A 25,572-nucleotide genomic window follows, 5' to 3' on the forward strand; every position below is an offset into this window, starting at 1 on the left:
TGCTTTGCACCGATATCTCTCCTGATCCATTCTGCAACGATCCCCAACCCCCTTCCCTTATACAGGGGAAGATGCTGCTCCATAAACAGTCTTTCCACTTGATCTAATTGTATAGAGCCCATGAGCCATTTAGTACCAATCACTAGACATTCAGTGTTAGAGATTTTATTGTAAACAGGTCTCACATGGAGCAACAGTGTGTGATGGCTGGGTTTTTTGGATACATTTCTGTGATGGCTGGGAGTTTTTCCCCCATTGGTGCATCAAGTGCTCTTTGGATTCCATCATGTTTGAAATGGCACCCATGCAGTCACCAACCATCCCAGGCAGACTGACCAGCTCTGATCATTTTAGACAAGATAACTTTGTACCAGATAACCATAAGGACAAGAGAAAAAAACAAATTCATATTTTTTGGGGATTCCTAAGCATAAACAAAAGTTCTCATTGCGAATCTCAAGAAAACAACTACTAACTAACAAACTAACAATGAAAAATACATTAAATTACAGCTCTAAAAATCAATCAAGGATAGAGTGTGGTTGTTACACATCCAGCTGGCTGTCCTCTTTTGTCAGGCAGAATGACAGACCAGGTAGCAGCAGGGTTTGGCCTGGTATAACCATAGCATCCATGTCCTAGTCACATGGTGCTAACATCAAACAAAAAGCACCTCTGTTCAGTGTTGAGCAGGGATGACTAATTGTTCCCCAGCAGCACCAGCAGACATACTGTATACAGTACATGTTTTATGGCCGCCATTACAGCGGCTCTACACGCCACGACAGCATGAGCCTGGAGTTCACACAGCATAGCAGCATATCATCTCTGTAACGGCTCAGTATCTTGGCCTGGGAGAGATGTGAGGGAATCAGTTGGAGAGCGAGCGAGAGAGAGAAAGAGAGTGGATGAAGGGATCAGACCCCAGGTTGTTATCCTCCTCCACCTTTCCGTTCATAGTCCCGCCTCCTCCCATCCCTCTGTGTTCAGAGGTCTCAGTGCTGTGTGGTCCCGTCAGGTGCTTCCAATCTGCTTCACTCTCACAGCGCTTCACACCGCTGAAGAACTTCTTTATCAGATTCTTGGCCTGCATTTTCACTGTGGACACAAATATAGTTCCTTATTAGAAAAGGCAGCTTGCGCTAGTGCGCACACACAATGTTTGTCTTTCTCACCTTGACCTCTTCCCCTACTCCTCCCCTCTGCTAGTAGATGAGACAAGTAGCGGGCAAATGACTTGAACAGCTCCTACAACAAGGAAGATTTGGAATACTACGATTTGAAAAAGTGACAAATGAAGAACCAAATATCTTCATCCCAGCTTATGCCCCTTCCCTCTCTCCCTCACCTTGGTGGCAAACTTGCCCTGAGTATAGAAGGGGTCTAGACAGCGCACCACAATGTCAGCCACCTCCTTCAGAGACACAGGCTTGGGGGCTTTGCTTGGGCTCCCTGGCTCCAGTACAGTCTCCTGGACTTTGGGGTTAAAGGTGACCTTCTTCCTGCTGTCCTGTAGGGGGCAGCTGCGCTTGGCTGGGGGGAGGGCCTCCCTCTCTTCACTGTCCTCACATAGCTGACAAGCACACAGAGAACATGTGCTAGTAGATGTTAACAATGATGTCATCATTACATACTGCTAAAAAAAACATGGACGACACAATAATACTGTTGTGGCAATATAATATTGATCTCCATACCCTTTGTTTTCGCAACGATTTAGCCTTGTTTTCATGTGCATTTTGCCTGTGAAGAACACAAAGGAGTTTAGAGAGAGAAGCGCATAACGGAATAAACCAGTCAAAGACTTTATCTACAACTTCTGAGGGACATCTTACACTATGATAGAGTCCAAGTCCAGTTTAGCTTCCTCTTTAACCTCCTCATCATCATTATCCAAGTTGTTGATTTCTGTGGGGATGGTGTCCATAGGGATAGTTTCAATGGGGATGGTTTCCGTGGGGATGATTTCCATGGGACTAGTGTCCATAGGGATGCTATCCATGGAGACAGTAGCAGGTGTGATTTCCTGAGTGGGGAGTGACTGGGGTGGTATTGAAAAGGCCTGAGACGACACATCATTGGTTCTTATCTCCACCTCTTGACTGTTTTCAATCGGTTTCTTCCCAAAGTACTGGGTAATGTTGCGGGAGTTCTTAGCAGCCTCCGCTAGCTTCTGCTTCTTGCTCAGGACCTTGCCTCCTGTCTTGGTGGGACTGTTCAGGAAGGCAGAGACTGCACTGGCTTTAGCTCTGATGGAGGAGCTGATGGTTGGTGCTGTATCTCCAGTCTTTGTCTCCTTCCTCTTCCCCCTTTCCTTCTCACCAGCTGACTCTCCAGACCCAGCCAGGCAGTCAGGGCCCCCGCTCCCTGTCCCCCTGTTGGCCCCTGGACCTGTAGTGGAGCCCTCACAGTTAGAGGCCCTCAGCAGCTCACTAGCAGTCTGGAAGGGGTTGGAGGAGCCCCTCAGACCTGCTCCTATTCTCTTCCGCTTTAGCTGGTGGAGAGAAGGAGACACAGATGGAAGGATGCTTAGTTACTAATAGAACCCAGTATGAGGCTGACTCACAATAACACTGACTGCATCCTGTTACTAAATGGGCTGAGACAGTCTCAATGCATTAGCCAGTAGATACATATTTAGTCATTACTGCTGCTTATAAAGGAGCACTACAGTATTTTCTAAAGCGAAGTAAAAGCAGTCCTCTGTGTGCTGTGGTGTTGGGCCTTACTGAGTAGATCTGTGAGGCGGGGGTGAAGCCCTGCTGCTCCTCAGTTAAGGAGGAAGAGGAGGAGGTTGCTTCGTCTTTGAATTCGGTCTTTATCTCTGTGGATTCCCCAGAGCCGCTGGTCCCTTCTCCTCTTCCTCCTCCTGCAGAGGCAGCCCCTCCCTTCTTCATCTCTGATACCTTTAGGAACAAGAGATAAGTTAGATGAGTGAAAGAATAACTTAAAAAGAATATCTTCCATAGGAATCGATACATAAAGTGACTTTAGAGTTGTACAATAAACCAGACAGTAGTCAGGAGCTACTTACTCTCTTCAGGACGGCTGCTTTGTACAGGTTGGAAGACTTGGTGATCTTGAAGACCTCATGTTCAATATCCACTGCCAAGGAGAGTGTGTCAGAGCTGGGTGAGGGGCGGGGGGAAAAAGGGAAAGAAAGAAATCCAAGTGTCAGTTCAGTTGTCCCAGTGGCATCAGTGATTTGGCATTTTAGGTGCCTGTGGTTAGTAGTGACGGGTACCTGTGTGTGTCTGCTGCTGCCACCTGGTGGTTGTTCAGAGCCTCCTGTAGCAGGGCCACACAGTGCTCCCGAGCCTAGAATTGATGCACACATTTGGCACACTCTCGTCGTTTTAAAGGCAAGTGAAGATGTATTCATTTGATTTCATCCTCTATTCAAAAGGAATGTGCCATTGATGGGTACCTGTGTCAGTAGCAGCTCCAGAATAAAATCAACATTTAACATACATTTATTTTAACTTTTAAAAATACAAATGGGGCTAAATATTTTCCTTGAAAATGGGTATTCTTGTAATACATGTATGAACCACACAGTGGTAGTACAATCCCCTCTGTTCCCTCAATCTGCAAACATAGATGTTCAGTTTATTTATTTTTTTATTAATTTTATCACCAAGTCAGTTAAGAACAAATTCTTATTTACTATGACGGCCTAGGAACAGTGGGTTAACTGCCTTGTTCAGGAGCAGAACGACAGATTTGTACCTTGTCAGCTCGGGGTTTTCGAACTGGCAACCTTTCGGTTACTAGCCCAACGCTCTAACCACTAGTGCTCTGTGCATTTGATCACATATTGAGACTGGGACCCTGGATAAGCCAGCATCTTGTTGGGTAAAGGATATAAAGCAGAATTTAATTATGGATAAATAAATAGTTTCTAACAAGCTCATGATGGTCATGATGGTGGAGACGCTGAATACACAAGGACATGTGCATTAAAAACATCAAAAACATGCAAATGTACATATTGCTTTGCACGTACGTGAGCATGCGCGTGTGTGAAACGTTTCCATAGTAGAGCTGTACCTTGACAGTGAGCCTGGGGATTTTCTGGCTGCTGGCCTCCCTGAGTGGGCAGTTATCATCTGTAGAGACACACAATATCCAAACCCATTCAGTCACATAACAGTATTATTAGTCAGTCACTTTGCTTGTCTACACTGATATTACAACAATAGAGAACCCACCTGGGGGGATAAATGAATCTTTGTGTCCCTCAGACACCTACAGAGGAAAGAGAGAAGAAAACAAAGGGAAATAAGACACCCCCTCACACTTATTGTCAGTTAGAGCAGAGAACCTACAGAGGGCCCCTCAAATCCCTCACTCCAGCACTAGACCGCTGCCTCTCTCACCTAGTTGCTAGTGTTTCAGTGTTCCAAGCCCCGTGCTGTTGCTGGCAGCATCTCAAACCAACAGTCTGAAAATAATGGCTCAACTCAACACGTCTTTTGTTTGTCAGGATTAATAGTATGGATTTGAATAGCCCTGTTGTGCTGATTTGACTCCACATATGGGAGAGATTTACCACATGGTGCCTTACAGGGGCCCCTAGCCCCATAGCCTCCTTGCCTGGCTGACTGGCTGGCCACAGCTGGAACACAGATGTGGAGAGAGAGGGAGCTGCTACAGTGTATGAAGGTTTGTTTACTGAAGCAATGGAATGCTTATGAGTCAGATGTTGTGTATAACAGTAGGGCTGTCCATGTACAGCATGTACACAGTACATGAATGTGAGGTTTCACCTTGCGCAGGTTCATTTGTTTCTTGAAGAGATCTCCAAACTCCTTCCTCCGATGCTCGGAGCCATCATCATCACCACCGCTCTCCCAGCCCTCCTCATCATGCCTGAGGAGATGACATCACCACAGACCTCAGCATTCCTACTGTACTATCTATGAGTGACAGCTAGAAAACACATTTTAAAATCAACAATACATTTGAAAATAATCCTAATCCAACCAAATACTGCAACCAAAACATGACTAGCAAGTCAGAAGGAAAGACCCCCCCATCTTGCCCTGTTAGCATCTAAAAACTACAACAAATGTTAGCCTGGATGCCAGTCTGTTTCTGCTTTAACCAACAGAGTTAGACTGGCCTCCAGGCTACTAGACCGTTGCATTTCTGACCTCTCAAAGCCGTAGCCCTTCCTCCCCCCGGCGTAGAGGTCACGGTCAAACCCAAACGGGCCCCTGGGCTGTGTGCTCCGAGCTGCTCCAGTCTTGGTGCACAAAGTGGCCCCCTTCTCCAGCTGGGCCCGCACAGCCTTGGGGTCACGACAGTAGTCACAGGCCCCAGCACAGTCCGGCTTCTGGTCCCCAAAGAACTTGGAGATGGTGGCATGGCGGCACCTGAGAGAGCCCAGAAATACGGGTGTGAGAGAGACAAACAAACATATTGCACAGACATGCTAGAGGTCAAACCCCTAGGAGGCCTTGCATTCACAGAGTAGCTCAGTGGAGCCCACAGTGTCTCAAAATGCTCAGAGCCAAGATATTGTGCATGCCTCATTAAGACTCACAATACAGAAAAGTGCACATGACACAGTATGATATCAGAAAGGTAGCTAATGCTGCTGATTGGAGGAATTATACAATGATTGTGTCATGGAGAAATGACGAAGAGGATCGTCATTGATCAATAGCTACCACTGTGTAACAGATTCCCCATTTCTGTCTATGATCGATGTGTGTGTGTGTGTGTGTGTGTGTGTGTGTGTGTGTGTGTGTGTGTGTGTGTGTGTGTGTGTGTGTGTGTGTGTGTGTGTGCGCATACTGTGTGATCAAACAAGGTCACACTCAACTGGCCATCATGTGGCCAAATAAGGCTTTGACCCGACTCGCTATCACCAGATGTTAATCCCACTTGTGCAGAGAGGGGTCGTTCTATTTGATTTGAATGCGTTTTTGACCACACCCCTTTTGATTTGAACAAAACTTACCATACATATTTGCCCATGATAGAAGTGGTCAGAAAGTGACATTTTGGCAGTGATGGAAAAAGTACCCAATTGTCATACTTGAGTAAAAGTAAAAGATACCTTAATAGAAAATGACTCAAGTAAAAGTCACCCAGTAAAATACTACTTGAGTAAAAGTATTTGGTTTTAAATATACTTAAGTATCAAAAGTAAATACAATTGCTAAAATATACTTAAGTATCAAAAGTCAAAATGATCTTAAATTCCTTAGATTAAGCAAACCAGACAGCACAATTATATTTTTTTTTTACATTTACGGATAGCCAGGAACATGCTCCAACACTCAGACAAAATTTACAAACTAAGCATTTGTGTTTCGTGAGTCCACCAGATAAGAGGCAGTAGGGATGACCAGGGATGTTCTCTTGATTAATGCGTGAATTGGACAATTTTCCTGTCTTGCTAAGCATTCAAAATGTAAGGAGTACTTTCGGATGTCAGAGAAAATGTAAAGATTAAAAAGTACATAATTTTCTTTAGGAATGTAGTGAAGTAAAAGTTGTCGAAAATATAAAATAGTAAAGTAAAGTACAGATACCAAAGAAAAAAAAACTACTTAAGTAGTACTTTAAAGTATTTTTACTTAAGTACTTTACACCACTGCTTTTTGAAACCTGAATGCCAAAACATTTAGGCGATATAGGTGCTCAAGTTGACTTATTTTGCATACCCCACCATAACATGAGACATCAATGTCTTAAATCACTGGAAAAGATAAACAATTGAGTTTGATATCATTTAAAAACGTACAAAAAGGGTTGTCAAACTATTTCATCATTTCTTCCCAAAACATTTTTTACCTTTGATGTCAATCATCTAAAAACGTGCAAACTCAACAACAAAAACTAATTTTCCCGTATGTTGTAGCGTAGACCCTATTTCCATCATCTGAGGTTTTTGTGTTGTGCCTGCCATCGGTTGAGACACAGCATACTCTTGAATACAGGGTAGTTGTCATGTTTTGGCTGATAAATTTACTAAAATGTGACTAAAATAAAAATGTCAACTTTTAAATGGTACCACAGAGATGGTTGGAGGTCCACACATCAGAGAATGTTGACTTGAATGGGAATATCAGTTTCTTTAAATAACACTGTCAATCTTCCATAGGAAACCTATTGAAATCAAAGAAATATAGATTATAGAATAGACATTCAATTGTGGGTGGACCAGCAGCCATCTTTATGGTAGTAATTGGAAGTAAACATTTTAATTACATTTAAAATGTCAATGGTGTATCAGCTTAATTGCAGGGGTCTGAAGGGATAGGTCCATTCTATGAATTATATTTCTATGACTGAAATGACACCCACCCTGTATTCAAGAGCATGTTGTGTCTCAACCGAAAGAATTGATCAAATATTTTGACAACCCTTTTTGTAAGCTTTTAAATGATTTAAAACTGAACTGTTTATCTTTTCCAGTGATGAAGACATGGATGTCTCATGGAAATGTGGGGTATGCAAAACTGGTCCACTTTGAGCAATGGGTCAACTTTGAGCTAGAATGTTTTGGCATTCAGGTCCAAAGAAAAAAGACACTTTCTGACCACTTCTACCATGGGCAAATATGTATGGAAGTTTCATTCAAATCAAAAGGGATGCGGTCAAACAGTTATGGAAATCAAATGCAGTGACTCTGCAGGAGTGTGAAGTGTATTCTCCAGTAAAAGAACACCAGTTTAACAATACGTCTGTGAACTGGATGCGGTTTCTGCTCACTCATAGACACACCACTCCCTTCTATTCTGACAAACTCGAATGATGAGGAGAAAAAGAGGTTGTGGCTGTGGAATGACTCCTGTGTGAATAATGTGAAACAGACACGAGGTTCTATAAAATAACTGCTTCCCTAGAGTCTAGTCTGAATAGCAAACCAAAATGATCTACTTTAACGAGACTTGTAGGCGAGTGAGATTGGCCATTACTGTTCTAAATGACTTTTAAATAGATTTCAACATCTGAATGTCTAATCACTCTTTAGGTATGGCTGTTCCGCTTCTTTGTATAACAGCTTGCTCTTTCACTCAATACACAATATTATGTCATGTACACACACACACACACACACACACACACCACACACACACACACACACACACACACACACACACACACACACACACACACACACACACACACACACACACACACACACACACACACACACACACAAACAGGCTAGTGTCTCGGAGGAATACTAGTCAAGCCACCTCCATAACACACAAAGCAAGACTACCTCGGATGGAAACCCAGTCTCCACAGTTTTCAAAGAGGGGGGAAAGAGGCAGTCTCACCAAGGGAGGAGGGGAGAGTAAGAGAGAGAGAGAGAGAGACAGACAGACAGAGAGAGGATTGAGAGAGACAGAGAGCGAGAAAGAGACAGAGCTCATGAAGCAACAGAGTCTTTCCAGAGGAGGAGTGAAGGAAAGATAATGACCCACAGCAGAAGGAGGAGATGAACTAGCCTATATTAATACAACAGGCAGAGAGCACAAAAACACAGCACGAGTCCTTTGTAAGTGGAGATAAACAGTGTTGCTATTGCACAACCGCTGCCTTTTCCACTGGCACCAAGAGACGACAACAGCTACTACTAACTGGGAGAGAAGCAAGAATAAAAGGAGAGAGTAAGAGTGGAGCGAGAGACAGTGGAAAGCAAACCAATGACAGCTGGAGAAAGCTCACTTCCAGCCCGATTTGATTCCTTTCTGAAACCCAGAACAGACTGTACAGAGGACAGCAGTGCAGCGGATGGGCTTTCGGTCATCTCTTGGCTTCGATGCTAATCGCTACTTGAGGACTTATCTCTGCTAACCCTAATCCTGACAAAACCGCTGGGTCGAAGAGGCGAGGTCACCACCTCTGTCTCACTGCTGGCTCCAACTCACCCAGCATCACACAGGGAAATCGCTCTCCACACTCACTCAGGTAGGTGTTGGTTCTTGTGTTACATCACTAACTGATTCGCTTCGTTAGACAAGCACAGTTTAGCACCTTTATTTACTACCCATACAGTTCAGGTGAGTGTATGCTGGTTGTGAGTGTGTACATGTGGCCTATATACATACAAATACAGGCCAGAATAACAGTGTTAGCATACTTTATAGCCTAACCAAAAGAATGTGAAGAGTGTAATTTAGCTGTGATCAGTGTATTCCAGCTGTGTATTAATAGGGAGGCTATTTACATGTGAACACAGTGTGGACCAGAGTTGGAACAGCTCTAGAAGGAGAGCTCTCTTCCTGTATGTCATTACCATAATGACATTTCTAACAGCTGAATATTTAGCTACACTTTACTACTGTGGGAAGACTTGCTCCCATACCCCCCAGCCGAGCCATGAAACCTGAGACTGGTGAAAGCCCAGTCTGACTGGGATCTATCACTACACCAGCTGGTGGGAGTCTACCTGGGAGAGAGACAGAGCAGCTGTGGAAACGGAACTAAAGTAAAAACTATTGTCAGCGAAATTCATACAAAATACATTGGACAGAACACATTCCACCACGATGGACTCAGGCAGGTCCAGCAACACAACAGGAACAGAAACTCTTTAAAGGGACACAGACAGCAGGACAAAGAGACTGAGCCAACAGTCTGGCATCTGTTTTACATGCCACACCTATAGTCAATAAAGCATTTTACTGTCAAATGAATTGAAGCACTATTCTATTTTTCTAAAGACTTCCCCTTTAATAGAATCAATACATTCAAATCTATCCTAATCCAAGTCAATCTAGTGTTGTGATGAAGAGAACAGACATGTAATGTAATCAAGTAGCCTACAGTGTGATGAGGGTTGGGAGAGGAGTAGTAACACTGTGGCGTAGCTGCACAGCTACAGAGAAGAAGATAAAGAGTGTGATGAGGAGGAGAACTGTGGAGTGATGATCATGAGATAATTCATATGAGCAGGATCCTGTCTTGGCATCAATTGTCACACCCAACTGCTATTTACAGTTTATAGGAACATACTTTCCCATAGCAACAGCAACATATGACCTACTCATATGTGCATAAAGAATAGACAGAAACTTAGACAGAATATATTTTAACACACAACAAGGCAAACATTGGTGTCTGCCCTTGAAATAACATAGATAAAAGTTCTCCCTTTATACAGTCAGCCAGTGGGACCCTCCTCTCGGTCTCATGACTGTTGTGATAACTGGTGTGTCCACAGCCATGCTGCTGGGAGAGCCCTAGAATTACTCTAGTAAGCCTGGAACAGAGACAATCCCACTGGCCCAGAAAAACTAAGTCCTTTACACACCGACATATTACCAGATTATAACACACTTTCTAGATCCCACTCTTTCTTATAGGAGGAGCTGGAATCAGTTGATTTCACTCTGTCCTACCTACTCATCAGAAACACATGCACTAGCAGCTAGCCTATATATTCAAGGATGAACACAATGGTTTGTCAACATTCCATTGGTGGCAGGTCATCTACATAGTTAGACAGTAACATACAGCATCTCTGACTTCTAGACTCACAGTCCATTATGGGTGAAGAATAAGGAATGAAACAAATGCCTAGATTCTAATAATTCTAACAATATATTGTAATAATAATCCATTATTAATTAATAATCCATCTTTCATCCTTTTATTTCAGCAAAGTGGTCACATCACCCAACCTGCACCCAGATACTACAGAGTTGCACCCACCCTCAGTGTGAGTGACATGATGGATGCCAGGGAGGAGATGCTGACCCTGCTACAGAAGCTCTGGGCCAAACTGCAGGATCTCCCCACCGCCAGCCCTCTGGAGATGGGGGCCTTCGCTGTCCTCGTCATCTTTATCGGTAAGCTACACCTCTCTCATATATATATATATACACACACACACCTCTCAGTGGAGATATACTCCATACACCTAACCATGTCCTTCAGAACATGTCTTGCAAAAGATGAAACTCCAACATCTTTAATATCACTTTAGATAGGATGATTGATTTCACACTGTCTGGACAGAGCCTAGACATAATTCAAATATGTAGGCTTGCTACTATAAAAAGGTGTTGTCAATCGTGTGTTCTTTCCTAGTGGTCTTCCTGCTCATGCTGCTGATGACCTGTTTGACGTGCTGCTGCTGTCACAGGACCAGAACCAAGGGGCCACATAGTCAGCTAACCTGAGCCAATCCCCACTTCCCCCAATAATGAGGAGAGACATTATAACAAACAGGCACTCTATGGCCCTCTAAACCCCAGCAGAATGAGGACCCATGCAGAGTGGTGTGAACTGAAAACCCTCTGTCACTACTGTATCACCAGGAGAGACATTCTGGAGAGGCACTCTATGGGCCTCTTAACCCCGGAGGAATGAGGAGGTTCCGTGGGGAGGGTGTGGAGCCCATCTATAAAGGAGCCCGGCCCTTGAACAACACACCTCCATAGAAAACACATACAGAGCCTCCCTGAGAAGCAGCCAAACAGGCCTGGCTTCCAGGCTTTCAGGAGTATCAACATTCCATGGGGCATCCCTGGGCTCTGCTGGCTAATAAAGCAGTCTTTGACGTGACAGATGGACAAGACTAGACCTCTAGGACGGCTTCAACGGAGCCACACAACACAAGGACACAAGGAACACAGGAGCATGGAATCACACACACACACACACACACACACACACACAACTATACATGTAACAAAAAGATCCCAACAGAATCACAGGAGATTGCTTGGGGAGATGAATGTCTGTCAGTTCTAGGCTGTATGAGTGTCAACTCAACCTCTGCCACTGGCTCAGAGACTAAGAAAGAGCCCTCTGCAGATCCCATCAACAACTCATTTAAATGGAGGAATCTTGCCAAACCCGTTGTGAGAGTGTTGCCATATGTCTTCGATCTAAAGGACTTCCTTTGCTTTATTGCCTTGTTCAAGTGCTAGATGGAACTAGGAAACTCAGAAATGTCCGACTTGCTAACTGGTTGAACGCGGCACGTGTATAACTACAACCAGTTAGCAAGTCAAAAAAAGTTTGTTTCCTAGTTCCGAGTAGCACATGAACGCAGCATTAGTTCAGCAAAAACAAGCCATTATCTCATTCCTCAGGGGATTCAGAGGACCATGCCTGCCCTCTGCTGTACAAACATGGAACTGAGGTAGTGTGGAAGCCTTGTAATATGCTTCACAGTTATACACAAAAACAGAAAGAGTAATGCTGTCATTTCCGTATAGTTGTTGCATAGGTTAAAAAGGGCATCTCTTCCTTCTGAAAAAGCATTTTCTTAGCCTGCCTAAAATAGTGCAATACGCTTTTGTATCTCTCTTGCATGAAATAAAACAAAAATGCAGATGATTGTGGTGAGTTATATCAGTGGTTCCCAAACGGTGCTCTCCCCCCCCCCCCCACACACTCTTGAACATTTAAATAATAGAATGCACAAGTTGCAATTTCAAAATGATGTAGTGTATCATCAGTTTCTCAGTCATTGAGACCTTAGAGAGCCATTTATAACTTGTCAGAAATGTCCAGATCCACTAGCCTGTTGATTTTTTTGTAATGTTTGAGTCACTCAAATATCACATGACAAAACATAGAATTGCAAGAAAATGTCCTTTAAAACTGCAAAAGTTTCTCCGCACACCATGACAAAATGTGTAGATTTGCAGGAAATATTATAAGCTTTTAAACCTGCAAAATCTTCTCTGCTCCAACAAGAGCGGTGTGTCATGAACAGTGCTTGTGCCCACAGAAATAGACATGCGAGCGCAGGGATGTTCCCCAATGCTGGAAGGGGGGGCCTGAGTGAAATAGTTTGGGAACCCCTGTGTTATATAACACTCACCCCTCTTGCTCACAGAATGACACCATGGCCTCGAAGTCTGTGATGGAAGCCTTGTCCTGATCTTTCTCGGAGCCACGCTTTGCCTGCAGAGAAGTTACACAATCATTCGCTCAAAGTTAAATAAACAAACATACAAATATTTGAATACTGTACACACCAATTGCAATCCCCATGCATTTACAGCACCATCATATTGCTATACTACTAACAAGCCTGTGAGGCAGGTTGACAGTGTAGTTAGACGTAACCTGTTTGCGAGCCACCTCCTTGCGAATGAGGAAGTTCAACTGCTCCCTGTCCTTGGGGGAGTAGTATGTCCTGCAGGAAGAGGGCAGCCCATCTCGCCCCGCACGCCCAGATTCCTGGTAGTAACTGGCTAGTGACTTGGCAAGGTTCCAGTGGGCCACAAACCTGACATTAGATTTGTCCACCCCCATGCCAAAGCTGATAGTGGCCACAATGACAAGCACCTTACCCTGCATCCAATCAGTCTGAGCCTCTGTGCGATCTCCTGCCTTCAACCCTACACAAGCAGGAGTTAAAGGTCAAGAGTAATGCCGCCCACTTTATGTCTCGTCTCACCATCAATAAAATAATCTGCTTGATTCTTGTCTTTATTAAACTTTAACATTTACTATCCTACCCCACAATGTTTGTAAGCCCTTGAGGAATGTCTCACCTGCATGGTAAGGCTTGGCCAGGACTCCCAGCTTAGTCAGTTGGTAAGCCACCGTCTCACAACCTTCTCTGGTCCGACAATACACAATTCCACAACCCTGAAGAAAGACATACAGATAAATATCCCAAGCTAAGTACCATGCACTGATTATAAGGCTGGATGACATATTGAATTAATGTTTTAGCGCAATATTCCAAATGCCTGTATCGCAACAATCACTTTTTGTATTTTATGACCGTTTATGTCTGCTTTTTCTCATATATTTTTGGTCTCCTTTGCACCTTCCCATTCTCTCTCTCACACACACACACACACACACACACACACACACACACACACACACACACACACACCACACACACACACACACACCACTTCCTCCCTGATAAGTGGTTTCAACTCGCTACTTGCATTTAAGGTTTGTTCCAACAGAATCGGTCATAGGGACACCGAAAGACATTACTCTGATTACACCATCCATGATTTTACTGTAATAGAGGAGAAGAAGTTAGCCTTTCAACTCCTCAAATTGCATGCAGAGCAGACTACTAAAACCAGATAATCAATGAATACTGATTCTGGTAAATTTATGTTCAGTTTTGTTGCAAAACGGCATTTTCAGCCAGATCAGTGAATATTGCAAAAAAGCAGGTTAAACTATTTTGATAAAATAATTACATTATTAGTGGGTTTTATGGTTGTGGAAGGCTTATATTTACCCTAGGTATAATTTCACAAGCCCTGAATTCATTAGATTATTGCTGACTGTTTGAAATGCGGTGTATTTGACCTTTAAATCTAGATATATATCGTGAATCACCCATAATAAAAAAATACTTGTGATTTTTAGGACATATCGCCCAGCCCTACCTGATTACACCATCCCTTAGATATAGGGTACAGTAGGAAGAGATACTGCATATAAGAGAGAGTCAGAGGGGAATCTAGTCCACCAACCTGTCCTTTGGGGCCTTCCCCCAGGGTCAGGGCCTCTCTGATGAAGGCATGCAGGTGCTTGTAGGGGTCCTCCAGTAGCTCCCTGTACACCACCTCATAATGCAGGTTACTGCGAAACACAGGTGTGGCAAAGGACAGCGGTGATCGCAGCCTCAGGGACTTTGCTATGTCCTCCTGCACCTTCTGGGTTGCCGTGGCCGTCAGCGCCACGCAGGGTACCCCGGGCAGACGGGCACGCAGACTGCCCAGTTTGAGGTAGTCTGGTCTGAAGTCATGCCCCCACTGGGAGACACAGTGAGCCTCGTCCACAGCCAGGTAGGACAGGAGGCTCCGGGAGAGCAGGCCTGTAAGGCAGGGCTGGAAGGCAGGAGAGGCCACCATCTCTGGGGTGATGTAAAGCAGCTTCAACCTGGGGCTCTCACTCTCCAGATCGGCCAGGATCAGACGGCGCTCCCCTGCAGGGAGCTTGGAGTTGATGGAGCATGCAGGAATGTTCAGGTCCCTTAGGTGGTCCACTTGGTCCTGTTATGGTGGATACAGAGAAAGGGATCATCATTGAAGAAACCTAAATACACAGCTAGCTATGCAGTTAAGGATACCTCAGTCTATATCAGAATCAATCACGTAATCAGGACAAATTACACAACAGAATAAAATACTAAAGAAGAGAGACTGACCTGGATGAGAGCGATAAGAGGGGATATGACCAAGGTAATACCCTTAGCCAACACTGCAGGAAGCTGGTAGCAGAGGGACTTCCCTGCCCCGGTGGGCATGCACACAAAAACATCCCTGTCACCTGCACACAAAAGCGGCAGTAATTTACAATATTCCATCGACAGTCCGATTTGGGCAACGGCATTACTCAGATATGTTTAATGACAATAACTGATCATGCTAGCTAGTAGTAGGTAACAGTCAATGAACTGTTTGAAGAATTGGCTAATTAGCTACTTAGCTAGTTAGATAGCCCGCGGCTGGCTAAGATTAGCTAAAACTAGAAGAGCCGTTCCTAGGTAAGTTATTGTAAGTCCAACATGTCTATTGTGGTCCTCACCTTTAACAACTGCTTTAACAACGTCCTCCTGCTTCTGGGATCGGAACTTATCGAACCCAAAATGGGTTTTTAACGCCTTTTTAATGGAAGTCATCTCTTATCCAGAAAAACGTCCAACTTGACAACAAACTTCATTCTCTCGTCGTCGCGTATCGATGACATCATGCCAGTCTGCGCATAATAAAGAAAGCCATATTTTAACCAGTGAATCTCTTTAAACATATTTTATCTACGGTTCTCTTTTAAATATACATTTTATTTAATGTCAAATGACCGAAACAGATCTGTTTATGTTTTGTGCAAAAAACATCAAACACACACAACTCTGATTGGATTCATCATCGATGGGTACACGTCTTTGTTTTCCTGGCCAATGAGAATCGAATGCGCTGTGATTAGCACTTGATTAGCACAACCCAGGCCAGGACAGATTTTAATGCTAGATTATTTTGTTGTTGTCTCGATCGGTGAGGTGAGTCTCCGTTTACGTTTGAGTTCTGGTTGAATTTGGTGACCTCCATAGACCACTTTATCAACACCCAAACCAAAAACACTGACACAATCAAAAACCTTGATTTATTTATCACTAAAGCAGAGAGAGAAGAGGCATAGGATTGCAGAATATTAAAAGGAGGATAATTCCACTTCATCTCCATGGATCTTTCCCTTTCACCCTCTGTTTCTGACACTGTCTGTGTGCTCTGGGGTATGTACTGAGGTTAATGCCACTTTGACATGGTTTGAAATTGGTGACCTAGATGCACAACAATGTATTGTAAACCCAGGGTCTCCTCTCTCCTCTGACTAGGCTGTGAGCTGAATGACACCCAGAGAAACGCAGTGTTTGAAATAGCAGAGGATTTGTTGGAGCATCAGTTCTTTATCCGAACGGTCAGTCTGTTCAAGTCTTTAGTCCACCTCCAGCCCTCTCCACACACCCCATTAGCAGAGATCACTTTGACTTAGTCAGTGACACAAAAATAAACATAGTCCAATGACAGCCCAACCCCTATTCTCTGCTCCCCTTGTGTATAGATGTGTCTGAGTGCAGGGGCCAGTAAGGAGATGCATGTAGTGGAGGTACAGGACAGAGTTGGGGAATACTGCAAGCCAGTGCCCATTGCCACTCTTCACCCTATGTGCCAACCTATGGTCAGTTTCAGTGGGTTTGAGCTCATGCCACCTGTCATCTTCAACCTTCGCTCTGGGCAGGGCCCCCTCTTCATTTCTGGACAGCATTTGACATGTAAGTAATTGAGTTAAGAGAAAATGATGGAAAATGGGACTCAGTTCTTTATTTGGCTTTAAGTTAAATTCAAATGATACCTGGTATTTTTGTGCTGTCATAGTGGTCTATGAGGAGGAGGAGGAGGAGGTCTTCTCATCAACACCCCCACTTGGTAAGTAAACAAATCTAGAACTTCTAAGCTTCATAACAGGATTACCTATTTTGATCCCTTATGACATTGTACAGTTCAGTATGAAATAGTTATTGTGTTTTTATTTCAGATCACAGTGGTCTTCAATAACATGATCAAAATTGAAGGACTTCAATAAAACACAGCACAAAAAGTAGAACCTTTTGAGTTTCGTATATTTATTCATCACGGAAAGTGCATTGTTATTGCAGGATTAATATTTCACAATAGATTACAATAATACTACGGTATTCTTTCAAATGTATGAAAATACAGAGCATGTGAGCGCATAGCATAACTCAAGTAAGGAAGAGGCAGAAAGAATCACATAGAAGCAGCAGCATCAGTGGTCACATAGCTATCCAATATCATGATGGTCTAGTTCTTTACAGTAACGAAGGTTCTGATTACTCTACAGGAGTGGTGAAAGGGTAACCATAGGGTGGAGGGATGGTGTTAAGAGGGAAAGTTCAGCCCCACAGGCACAGGGAGGGACAGAGGCAAAAGGCCTTGCTCCCAGGGGACTTGATCACCAGGTCCTTAATGATCTCCGTCGTGCCGAACAGAGGGAACAGCTTCTCATTGAAGCTCTCATTGTAGGTGTAGATGTGGGAGCGGCTGTCTACGTCGTAGAAGGACAGCTGGCCCTGGTCGTAGTCCAGGTAGACGGCCACCTTGCGGGGGATGAGACCAGGCGGCAGGGCAGTGAAGGGCACAGTCAGAGCCTTGAGCTCTGTGCCCCTCTCCAGGCGCAGGGTCAGGTAGCCCGTGTCTGTGTTCAGGGACTTGAAGCCCTTCCTCAGGGCTGACTCCTTGGCCACACCCAGCCGAAAGTCCCGCTCCCCCACCTCCACCTCCCAGTAGTGGCGGCCAGAGTTGAAACCCTCCACCCCTGTGGCGCACCACCAGCCATCGAAGCGCTGGTGGTAGTTTGGCACATCCTTTCTCTCGAAACCGCAGCGCATCTTCTTCTCGTCGTTGGAGATCAGCAGGTCAGGGTTGGCCGTGTCCAGGTCAAGGGAAATCTCCACTGCTGCATTAGAGATCCAGTCCCATACTGGAATATACATAACAGATTAGTAACAAATATTAGTCAAATAAACAATACGTTCTGTGAACATCACATCTGGCTCTGTCAATGCCTGTCCAAGGCATCACATACCTGAGTGAGGAATGTAGCGGGCAGCACCTATCTTCTGAGTCCTCTGCTTCCATATGAGCCACTGTTGAGGGATGGCTTCCTGCAAACACAAAGATGGAGAGGGAAAAAAGCGGCTTTGGTAAATATCAGAGCTGTTAACATGAATATACATTAATTTATTTTAAAGGGGGACAATTGATATTTAAGGAGGCCCCCACCTTGTCCAGGCCCTGTGTCAGTAAGACCCACATGAGCAGTTCCATGGCTGTCAGGAGGTTGGGCATGTGGCGACTCCTCCATGCAGCCTGGAGGTCCTCCAGAACTTGAGCCACAGCCTCCCCAGGCCACACACTTTGCTCAGGTTGGGCTCTCAGGTCCTTGGTCCAGTTGATGATGGTCCTCTTAGCGTTCTCCATCTCATTCTCACTGAACAGGTCCTGCTCCCTCCACTCGCTCTCCTCTGGCCAGCCATCCGACTGCATTGGCCTCTTCTGCTGACAACAGGTGAAGACTCATTCAACACGTGTTTGGAGAAAGTCACCTGCAAGCTATACAGTATATATTAATAGCTGTTACAGTATATTGGCTCCTGCTCTCCATACCTTGCTCTCCAGCAGAGACGCCCACTCCAGGATGAAGGCCCTGCAAAGAGGAGTGGGCCAGATGTCCTCTAGTTTCCAAATGTTCCCCAGCACCTCAGACCTCTGCAGAGAGGGCATAGACAAGTGGGGGATTTAGTAGACTTGTTTATCCTCCAAACTAGGCCTGACAATGGATACTTGAATAATGGATGTTACAAAAGGTGTGTATATATTTCAGTGTACCTGGCACACTCGATTGAGATCTCTAGCCAGCTCCACTATAAACAGCTGATTCTCTTCCAGTGGCTCTCTCTTCTCATTCTTCGCCCTCTTGCGAGATTCCTGACAGACAAAAAAAAATAGTGAAAAGAGTTAGCCATAGAGCACATAAAGTAACAATGAAATATAAATATTAGGAAATGAGGAAAGGAAACGGATTTAGGACAGAAATTTGTGTTTTACTAGTGCTTTAGAAAGTAATAAGGTCAACCCAGAAAAGGACCTTCTTGGTCTTATCAAAATGCACACCATGCTCTTCTCCTGTCAGCAGGAAAGAAAGAGATCTCCTCTCTCCCATAACCCCCCTGACAGCATCTATTATCTACCCAACAATACCCTCATTTACTTGTTCAGACAATCAAATTAAACTAAATCAAATCAACAGTCCGTGCAGGTTCTTGGCCCTTCACTGCTGCTGTCTCACCTGCCAGCAGTAATCTGTTTTCCCTGGGGTTTTCCATACCACTCACACACATGTCAACTTTGATTTGATTTGTTTTAAATATAAATCAAACTACAGAAACAATTAAAACCTATCTACTTGAGTAAGCATGTGACTGGTGACGCTACCATGACAACCCCTACACAGCCGTTTCAAGGTCACTTTCCTTTATGATAAAATCTCTGACCGTAGCAAAAAAGATTTTAACAAAAAAAACATGTAAATGGGGTTTTTGTTGTTTGGAGGATTTTAATGCATTACAGGAGTGTGACCTACTGTACCTTAAGCTTGACTGTGATGCTCTTGACCGGCTCGACTATAAAGTGGAAACACTGCATCATCTTGGAAACTGTGCTGAGCCTCTACAAAGAAAAAGACAGATAAAATAGCATTATAAAAGTACCTTGACAGACAGGGAACCTCTACTTGACAGAATATACACTACCCGTGTAAGGATTTCAGATTGACAGGTGCTACTGCTGAACTAAAACCACACCACTGATCTGATTCCGTGGTAGCAGGACCACCTACATTCTCTAAGGGGGCTCAAATGGTTTGAAATCTAAAACTACCCCTGCCCTACTTTCATTAGAAATGTGTCAGCTGTTACACCCTACTGCCCTATATTCTGTCCCGAGTCAAGTTAAAAGGAATAACGCAGCTCCACTGTTAAGATTGCTTTAAATCGTTAATCATAGGGCAGAGGACAGGCAACATATGGCTAATCGTACTGGACCAAATCATAACAGCAACACCTCTGTGGTCATCATAACATGAAGGATACCTCCCCTTTGGAATTTTTATTGATACTCTGACCTAGTTATTGTGTGGATGTTATTCAAGTCATATTATCATTGTGAGGTAAGCAGGGGGTCCTACCCACTTATAGAGCCTGGGGCATCAACTGATCAGTAACTTGGTTAGGATCAGTGATGAGTCAGAGCAGAGGTTACTTGGCCCTCTGTAACGTGACTGGCCCTGCATGCTCTTTGCTGCTGTCTCATCTGCCAGCAGTAATGTGTTTGGCCTTTGTTTTTCCATAACACAGACACACACAAACACACCTTGTGGGCTAAGCCAGTAAGTCTGCTGTCAGCAGCAGGGTAAATGTGGCACGTGAGTTAGGTCAGTGTGCCACTGAAGCCCTTAACAGATTACCTAGGAGGACTTCCAAACAGGGTTTAAGGTCCTGATACAGCCAAGCACAAATAGATAGAGAATGGCAAGCACAATATAGACCAAATAATAATGACTGATATTGCTAAATGAAATGCATATTCATCAGCACACATTGTGGAGAGCAAAACAAGGTGGCATTTGTTATAAAATTCATGGTAAACTCATGTCAACCTTTAGTAATAGAATACAAATAAATACAATGGAAGGAAATGGAATACAATGCAACAAAAATGTGAGTAGGCAAATTAAATCATGAAAACAAAAACAGGAAACATTGTTCAGGTATTCAGAGTAGGCCTATGTGTATTGCATCTTTTGTTTGATTGACAGTGACCCAGTTACAGACCAGTCAAGACACACGCAGTCTGCGCACAAAGTAATGAGCAGGGTCGTGTGACTTTGCGGCACTGCCAGAGAGCTTGATCCTATATATCCTTGGTTGACATTGCAACATGTCGAATTTTGCACTATGCATGATGGTTCATTTATTTTTGCGACACTAAACAATGCCATGCTGTTATGTGACGTCTGTGGACTTTCATGCAATCGAAATTAATGTATTATATTTTATGGAAAATTTGACACAATCATGCAGTTGAGTCGTACAAACTTGTTAGACATACCTGTCACAATGTTGTAATGTAAGCCGATTGGTGTCTTCTATACACAGGAGTAATTCTACTGGAGAACAAGTTGACTGTATGCTGCAGTATGACTGACCTTGTTTACATACAAGATTTTCCTAGGAACGAAGATGGTTCGGCTCTCTCCGTTTTCTGAATCCGAAGGCAGACAAACAGCGCCGCCATGATTGTTGTGGAACGGCGGGCTGTCTAGCTTCCGCCTATCCTTTCTTTGGATTGGTGGATACATAGCATTATTGTAATCCCGTTTTGAATATTCGATGAGGTTTGTTGACGTCAACCGCCTGTATTCAATGGAGAGAGATACTACGCTACTAGCCTAATTTCATGAATATGCATGACCATCAACGTGTCCTTCTTATATCAGTAGAGGAGAATGAAGGTGTCTGTAATATAATAAACGTGGTAAAAACAAATGTAGACTTTTAATAAATGCATTTCTATAGCTTCCAAAATATTTTTACTCCATTGGGGGAGTGCCAAGATGGAGGCAAGGTGGCATCAAAACAGCCAAATCAAATGTATTTCTCACATACACATGGTTAGCAGGTGTTAATGCAAGCGTAACGAAATGCTTGTGCTTCTAGTTCCGACCATGCAGTAATATCTAACATGTAATCTAACAAGTAATTCCACAACAACTACCTTGTACACACAAGTGTAAAAGAATGAATACGAATATGTACATAAAAATATATAAATGAGTGATGGCCGAACGGCATAGGCAAGATGTAATAGATGGTATAGAGTACAGTATATACATATGAGATGAGTAATGTAGGTTATGAAAACATATAAAGTGGCATTGTTTAAAGTGGCTAGTGATACATCTAATTAAATCAAGATGGCAAGATGCAGTAGATGGTATGGCGTACAGTATATACATATGAGATGAATAATGTAGGTTATGTAAACATTATCTAATATAAATAATATAAAGTGGCAAGTGATAAATTGATTACATCAATTTTCCCATTATTAAAGTGGCTTGAGTTGAGTCAGTATGTTGGCAGCAGCCACTCAATGTTAGTGATGGCTGTTTAACAAGCTGATGGCCTTGAGATAGAAGCTGTTTTTCAGTCTCTCGGTTCCAGCTTTGATGCACCTGTACTGGCCTCGTGGTTGCTGTCCTTGATGATCTTTTTGGCCTTCCTGTGACATCGGGTGGTGTAGGTGTCCCGAAGGGCAGGTAGTTTGCACCCGGTGATGCGTTGTGCAGACCTCACTACCCTCTGGAGAGCCTTACGGTTGTGGGCGGAGCAGTTGCCGTACCAGGCGGTGATACAGCCCGACAGGATGCTCTTGATTGTGCATCTGTAAAGATTTGTGAGTGTTTTTGGTGACAAGCCGAATTTCTTCAGCCTCCTGAGGTTGAAGAGGCGCTGCTGCGCCTTCTTCACCACGCTGTCTGTGTGGGTGGACCATTTCAGTTTGTCTGTGATGTGTACGCCGAGGAACTTAAAACTCTCCACCCTCTCCACTACTGTCCCGTCAATGTAGCCCTGACAGCCCTGACATCATCTAGTGTGTGTGTGTGTGTATATATATATATATATATATATATAAACTGATGGCCTTAGCGTTGACTTAGCCCTGTTTCCCAAAAGCATCTTCATGATTAGCTTTGCCTTAAGATGCTTTCGGGAAACCGGGCTCTGTTCAGTACATTGTAAAGGCATCCTCTCTGTAGTATGAACCAGTGTTCACTACTTGACATGAGAATCTGAGTTTCAGAAGCTGAGTAGTTAACTGTGATATGTTTCAGGTTACTTCAAAAACAAGTTCCATCACAACATGGCTAAAGAGAGAATCCATGTATCCATTAGTTTCAAGTTTTAATGTCACATGCAATTAAATGCCTTCCTTGCAAGCTCCAAACCCATCAATGCAGTAATCAATATCAATGTAGCACTAAAAATAACATAAGGTAGAAAAAAAACACACAAGAAATAAAAATAAGAACATGAGAAAGTAAGAAGCTATAAACAGGGTCAGTTCCAATATCATATTTACAATGTGCAGGGATACTGGAGTGATAGAGGTGTGTGTGTGTGTGTGTGTGTGTGTATATACTGAACAAAAATATAAACGCAACAATTTCAATGATTTTACTGAGTTACAGTTCACATAAGGAAATCAGTCAATTGAAATAAATTCCTGAGGAACCTAATCTATGGATTTTACATGACTGGGAAGGGTTGCAGCCATGGGTGGGTCTGGGAGGACATAGGCCCACCCACTGGGGAGCCAGGCCCAGCCAATCAGAATTCGTTTTTTTTTCCCAAAAAGGGCTTTTACATACAGAAATACTCCTCAGTTTCATCAGTGCAACAAAACTGTACATTTTAGAGTGGCCATTTATTGTCCCCAGCACAAGGTGCACCTGTGTAATGATCATGCTGTTTAATCAGCTTCTTGATATGCCACAACTGTCAGGTGGATGGATTATCTTGGCAAAGGAGAAGTGCAACTGACAGGGATGTAAACAAATTTGTGCACAACATTTGAGAGAAATAAGCTTTTTGTGTGTATTAACTTTTATTACAGCTCATGAAACATGGGACCAACACTTTACATGTTGCGTTTATATTTCTGTTCAGTATATATATAGGGTAGGTGACTAGACATCAGGATACCGATGCCCCCTGTATATAGCCTCGTTATTGTTATTCTTATTGTGTTACTTTTTATTATTACTTTTTATTTTAGCCTACTTTATAAATATTTTTTTATAAATATCTTCTTGAACTGCACTGTTGGTTAAGGGCTTGTAAGTAAGCATTTCACAGTAAAGTCTACACTTGTATTCGGCGCATGTGATAAACAGCGTAGCAGCAGCGTAAATGATGATTCTATGTGAGTATGTGTGCGTGTCTGTAGTCAGTATAAATGTGTGTGCATGTTATGTGTGTGTTGGCGTGTCAGTGTGCGTGAGTGTGTAGAGTCCTGTGAGTGTGCATAGAGACAGAGCAAAAAAATATATGTAGTCTGTGTAGCCATTCTGTTAGCTATTTAGCATTCTTAAGGCTTGGAGATACAAATTGTTCAGGAGTCTGTTGTTGTCTTGATGCACCGATACTGCTTGCCGTGCGGAAGCAGAGAGAATAGTCCATGGCTTGGGTGGCTGGAGTCTAACAATTTTCTTGGCTTTCCTATCACACCACCTGATATAGAGGTCCTGGATGACAGGGAGCTCAGCCCCAGTGATGTACTGGGCTGTCCGCAACACCCTCTGTAGTGCTATGCGATCAAGGGGGTGCTGTTGCCATACCAAGCTGTGATGCAGCCAGTCAAGATGTTCTCAATGGTGCAACTGTAGAACATTTTGAGGATTTGATGGCCCATGCCAAACCTTTTCAACTTCCTGAGGGGGAAGAGGCACTGTCGCTCCGGTGTGCGTGTAAGTGGACCAGTGACAGTGCATGTCAGAGAAAAAAACAGGCCATGAGGTCGTAGGAATGTCCGCAGAGCCCCGAGACAGGAATGTGTCAAGACACAGATCTGGGGAAGGGTACCAAAAACATTATGCAGCATTGAAGGTCCCCAAGAACACAGTGGCCTCCATCATTCTTAAATGGAAGAAGTTTGGAACCACCAAGACTCTTCCTAGAGCTGGCCACACAGCCAAACTGAGCAATCGGGGGAGACGGGCCTTGGTCAGGGAGGTGACCAAGAACCCGATGGTCACTCTGACAGAGCTTCAGAGTTCCTCTGTAGATTGGAGAACCTTCCAGAAGGACAACCATCTCTGCAGCACTCCACCAATCAGGCCTTTATGGTAGAGTGGCCAGGCAGAAGCCACTCCTCAGTAAAGCAACATGACAGCCCGCTTGGAGTTTGCCAAAAGTCACCTAAAGACTCTCAGACCATGAGAAACAAGATTCTCTGATCTGATGAAACCAAGATTGAACTCTTTGGCCTGAATGCCAAGCATCACATCTGGAGGAAAACTGGCACCATCCCTACGGTGAAGCATGGTGATGGTGGCAGCATCATGCTGTGGGAATGTTTTTCAGCGGTAGGGACTGGGAGACTAGTCGGGATCGAGGCAAAGATAAACAGAGAAAAGTACAGAGAGATCCTTGATGAAAACCTGCTCCAGAGTGCTCAGGACCTCAGACTGGGGCGAAGGTTCACCTTCCAACAGGACAACGACCCTAAGCACACAGCCAAGACAACTCTGGAGTGGCTTCGGGACAAGTCTCTTAATGTCCTTGAGTGGCCCAGCCAGAGCCCGGACTTGAACCTGATCGAACATCTCTGGAGAGACCTGAAAATAGCTGTGCAGTAACGCTCCCCATCCAACTTGACAGAGCTTGAGAGGATCTGCAGAGAAGAATGGGAGAAACTCCCGAAATACAGGTGTACCAAGCTTGTAGCGTCATAC

General features: G+C 43.9%; 3 protein-coding genes and 1 long non-coding RNA gene across 10 annotated transcripts; 2 read left to right on the forward strand and 2 right to left on the reverse strand.

Moving 5' to 3' along the window:
* Window positions 1–149: 149 nt before the first annotated feature.
* LOC106601412 (ATP-dependent DNA helicase Q5) lies at window positions 150–15,640 on the reverse strand. Of its 4 annotated transcripts, XM_014193617.3 has the most exons (18): window positions 15,502–15,640; window positions 15,122–15,243; window positions 14,445–14,966; window positions 13,488–13,584; window positions 13,057–13,331; window positions 12,809–12,891; window positions 5,157–5,378; window positions 4,770–4,872; window positions 4,212–4,248; window positions 4,051–4,109; window positions 3,245–3,318; window positions 3,035–3,128; window positions 2,730–2,906; window positions 1,836–2,494; window positions 1,698–1,743; window positions 1,349–1,573; window positions 1,176–1,248; window positions 150–1,098 (listed from the first exon to the last, which is right to left on the reverse strand). In XM_014193617.3, the coding sequence occupies exons 1-18, from the start codon at window positions 15,593–15,595 to the stop codon at window positions 872–874; spliced, it is 3,189 nt and encodes a 1,062-aa protein (XP_014049092.3). In that variant the 5' UTR covers window positions 15,596–15,640; the 3' UTR covers window positions 150–871. The 4 variants fall into 4 exon arrangements, 2 of the variants coding, with proteins under 2 accessions (XP_014049092.3, XP_045571166.2); XM_045715210.2 differs by lacking the exon at window positions 150–1,098 and having other exon boundaries at window positions 1,176–1,272; XR_006769215.2 differs by lacking the exons at window positions 150–1,098; window positions 1,176–1,248; window positions 1,349–1,573; ... (1 more) ...; window positions 1,836–2,494; window positions 4,212–4,248 and having other exon boundaries at window positions 2,741–2,906.
* Window positions 8,256–12,318, forward strand: LOC106601430 (uncharacterized). The gene is made up of 3 exons (XR_001328009.3): window positions 8,256–8,937; window positions 10,631–10,820; window positions 11,062–12,318. It is a non-coding gene; the product is annotated as an uncharacterized LOC106601430 (long non-coding RNA).
* nupl (Nucleoplasmin) lies at window positions 15,213–17,079 on the forward strand. Of its 3 annotated transcripts, none has more exons than XM_014193613.3 (6): window positions 15,213–15,460; window positions 16,094–16,207; window positions 16,310–16,392; window positions 16,537–16,747; window positions 16,851–16,901; window positions 17,011–17,079. In XM_014193613.3, the coding sequence occupies exons 2-6, from the start codon at window positions 16,156–16,158 to the stop codon at window positions 17,028–17,030; spliced, it is 417 nt and encodes a 138-aa protein (XP_014049088.2). In that variant the 5' UTR covers window positions 15,213–15,460; window positions 16,094–16,155; the 3' UTR covers window positions 17,031–17,079.
* On the reverse strand, window positions 17,078–21,302 carry LOC106601418 (E3 ubiquitin-protein ligase TRIM69). Of its 2 annotated transcripts, none has more exons than XM_014193624.3 (7): window positions 21,165–21,302; window positions 19,644–19,724; window positions 18,885–18,983; window positions 18,663–18,764; window positions 18,279–18,554; window positions 18,082–18,160; window positions 17,078–17,976 (listed from the first exon to the last, which is right to left on the reverse strand). In XM_014193624.3, the coding sequence occupies exons 2-7, from the start codon at window positions 19,701–19,703 to the stop codon at window positions 17,390–17,392; spliced, it is 1,203 nt and encodes a 400-aa protein (XP_014049099.1). In that variant the 5' UTR covers window positions 19,704–19,724; window positions 21,165–21,302; the 3' UTR covers window positions 17,078–17,389. The 2 variants fall into 2 exon arrangements, with proteins under 2 accessions (XP_014049099.1, XP_014049100.1); XM_014193625.3 differs by having other exon boundaries at window positions 18,279–18,551; window positions 21,165–21,301.
* Between the last annotated feature and the right edge of the window lie 4,270 nt (window positions 21,303–25,572).

The sequence above is a fragment of the Salmo salar genome, chromosome 03 (assembly GCF_965601325.2).
Source record: "Salmo salar chromosome 03, fSalSal1, whole genome shotgun sequence".
Lineage (NCBI taxonomy): Eukaryota > Metazoa > Chordata > Actinopteri > Salmoniformes > Salmonidae > Salmo > Salmo salar.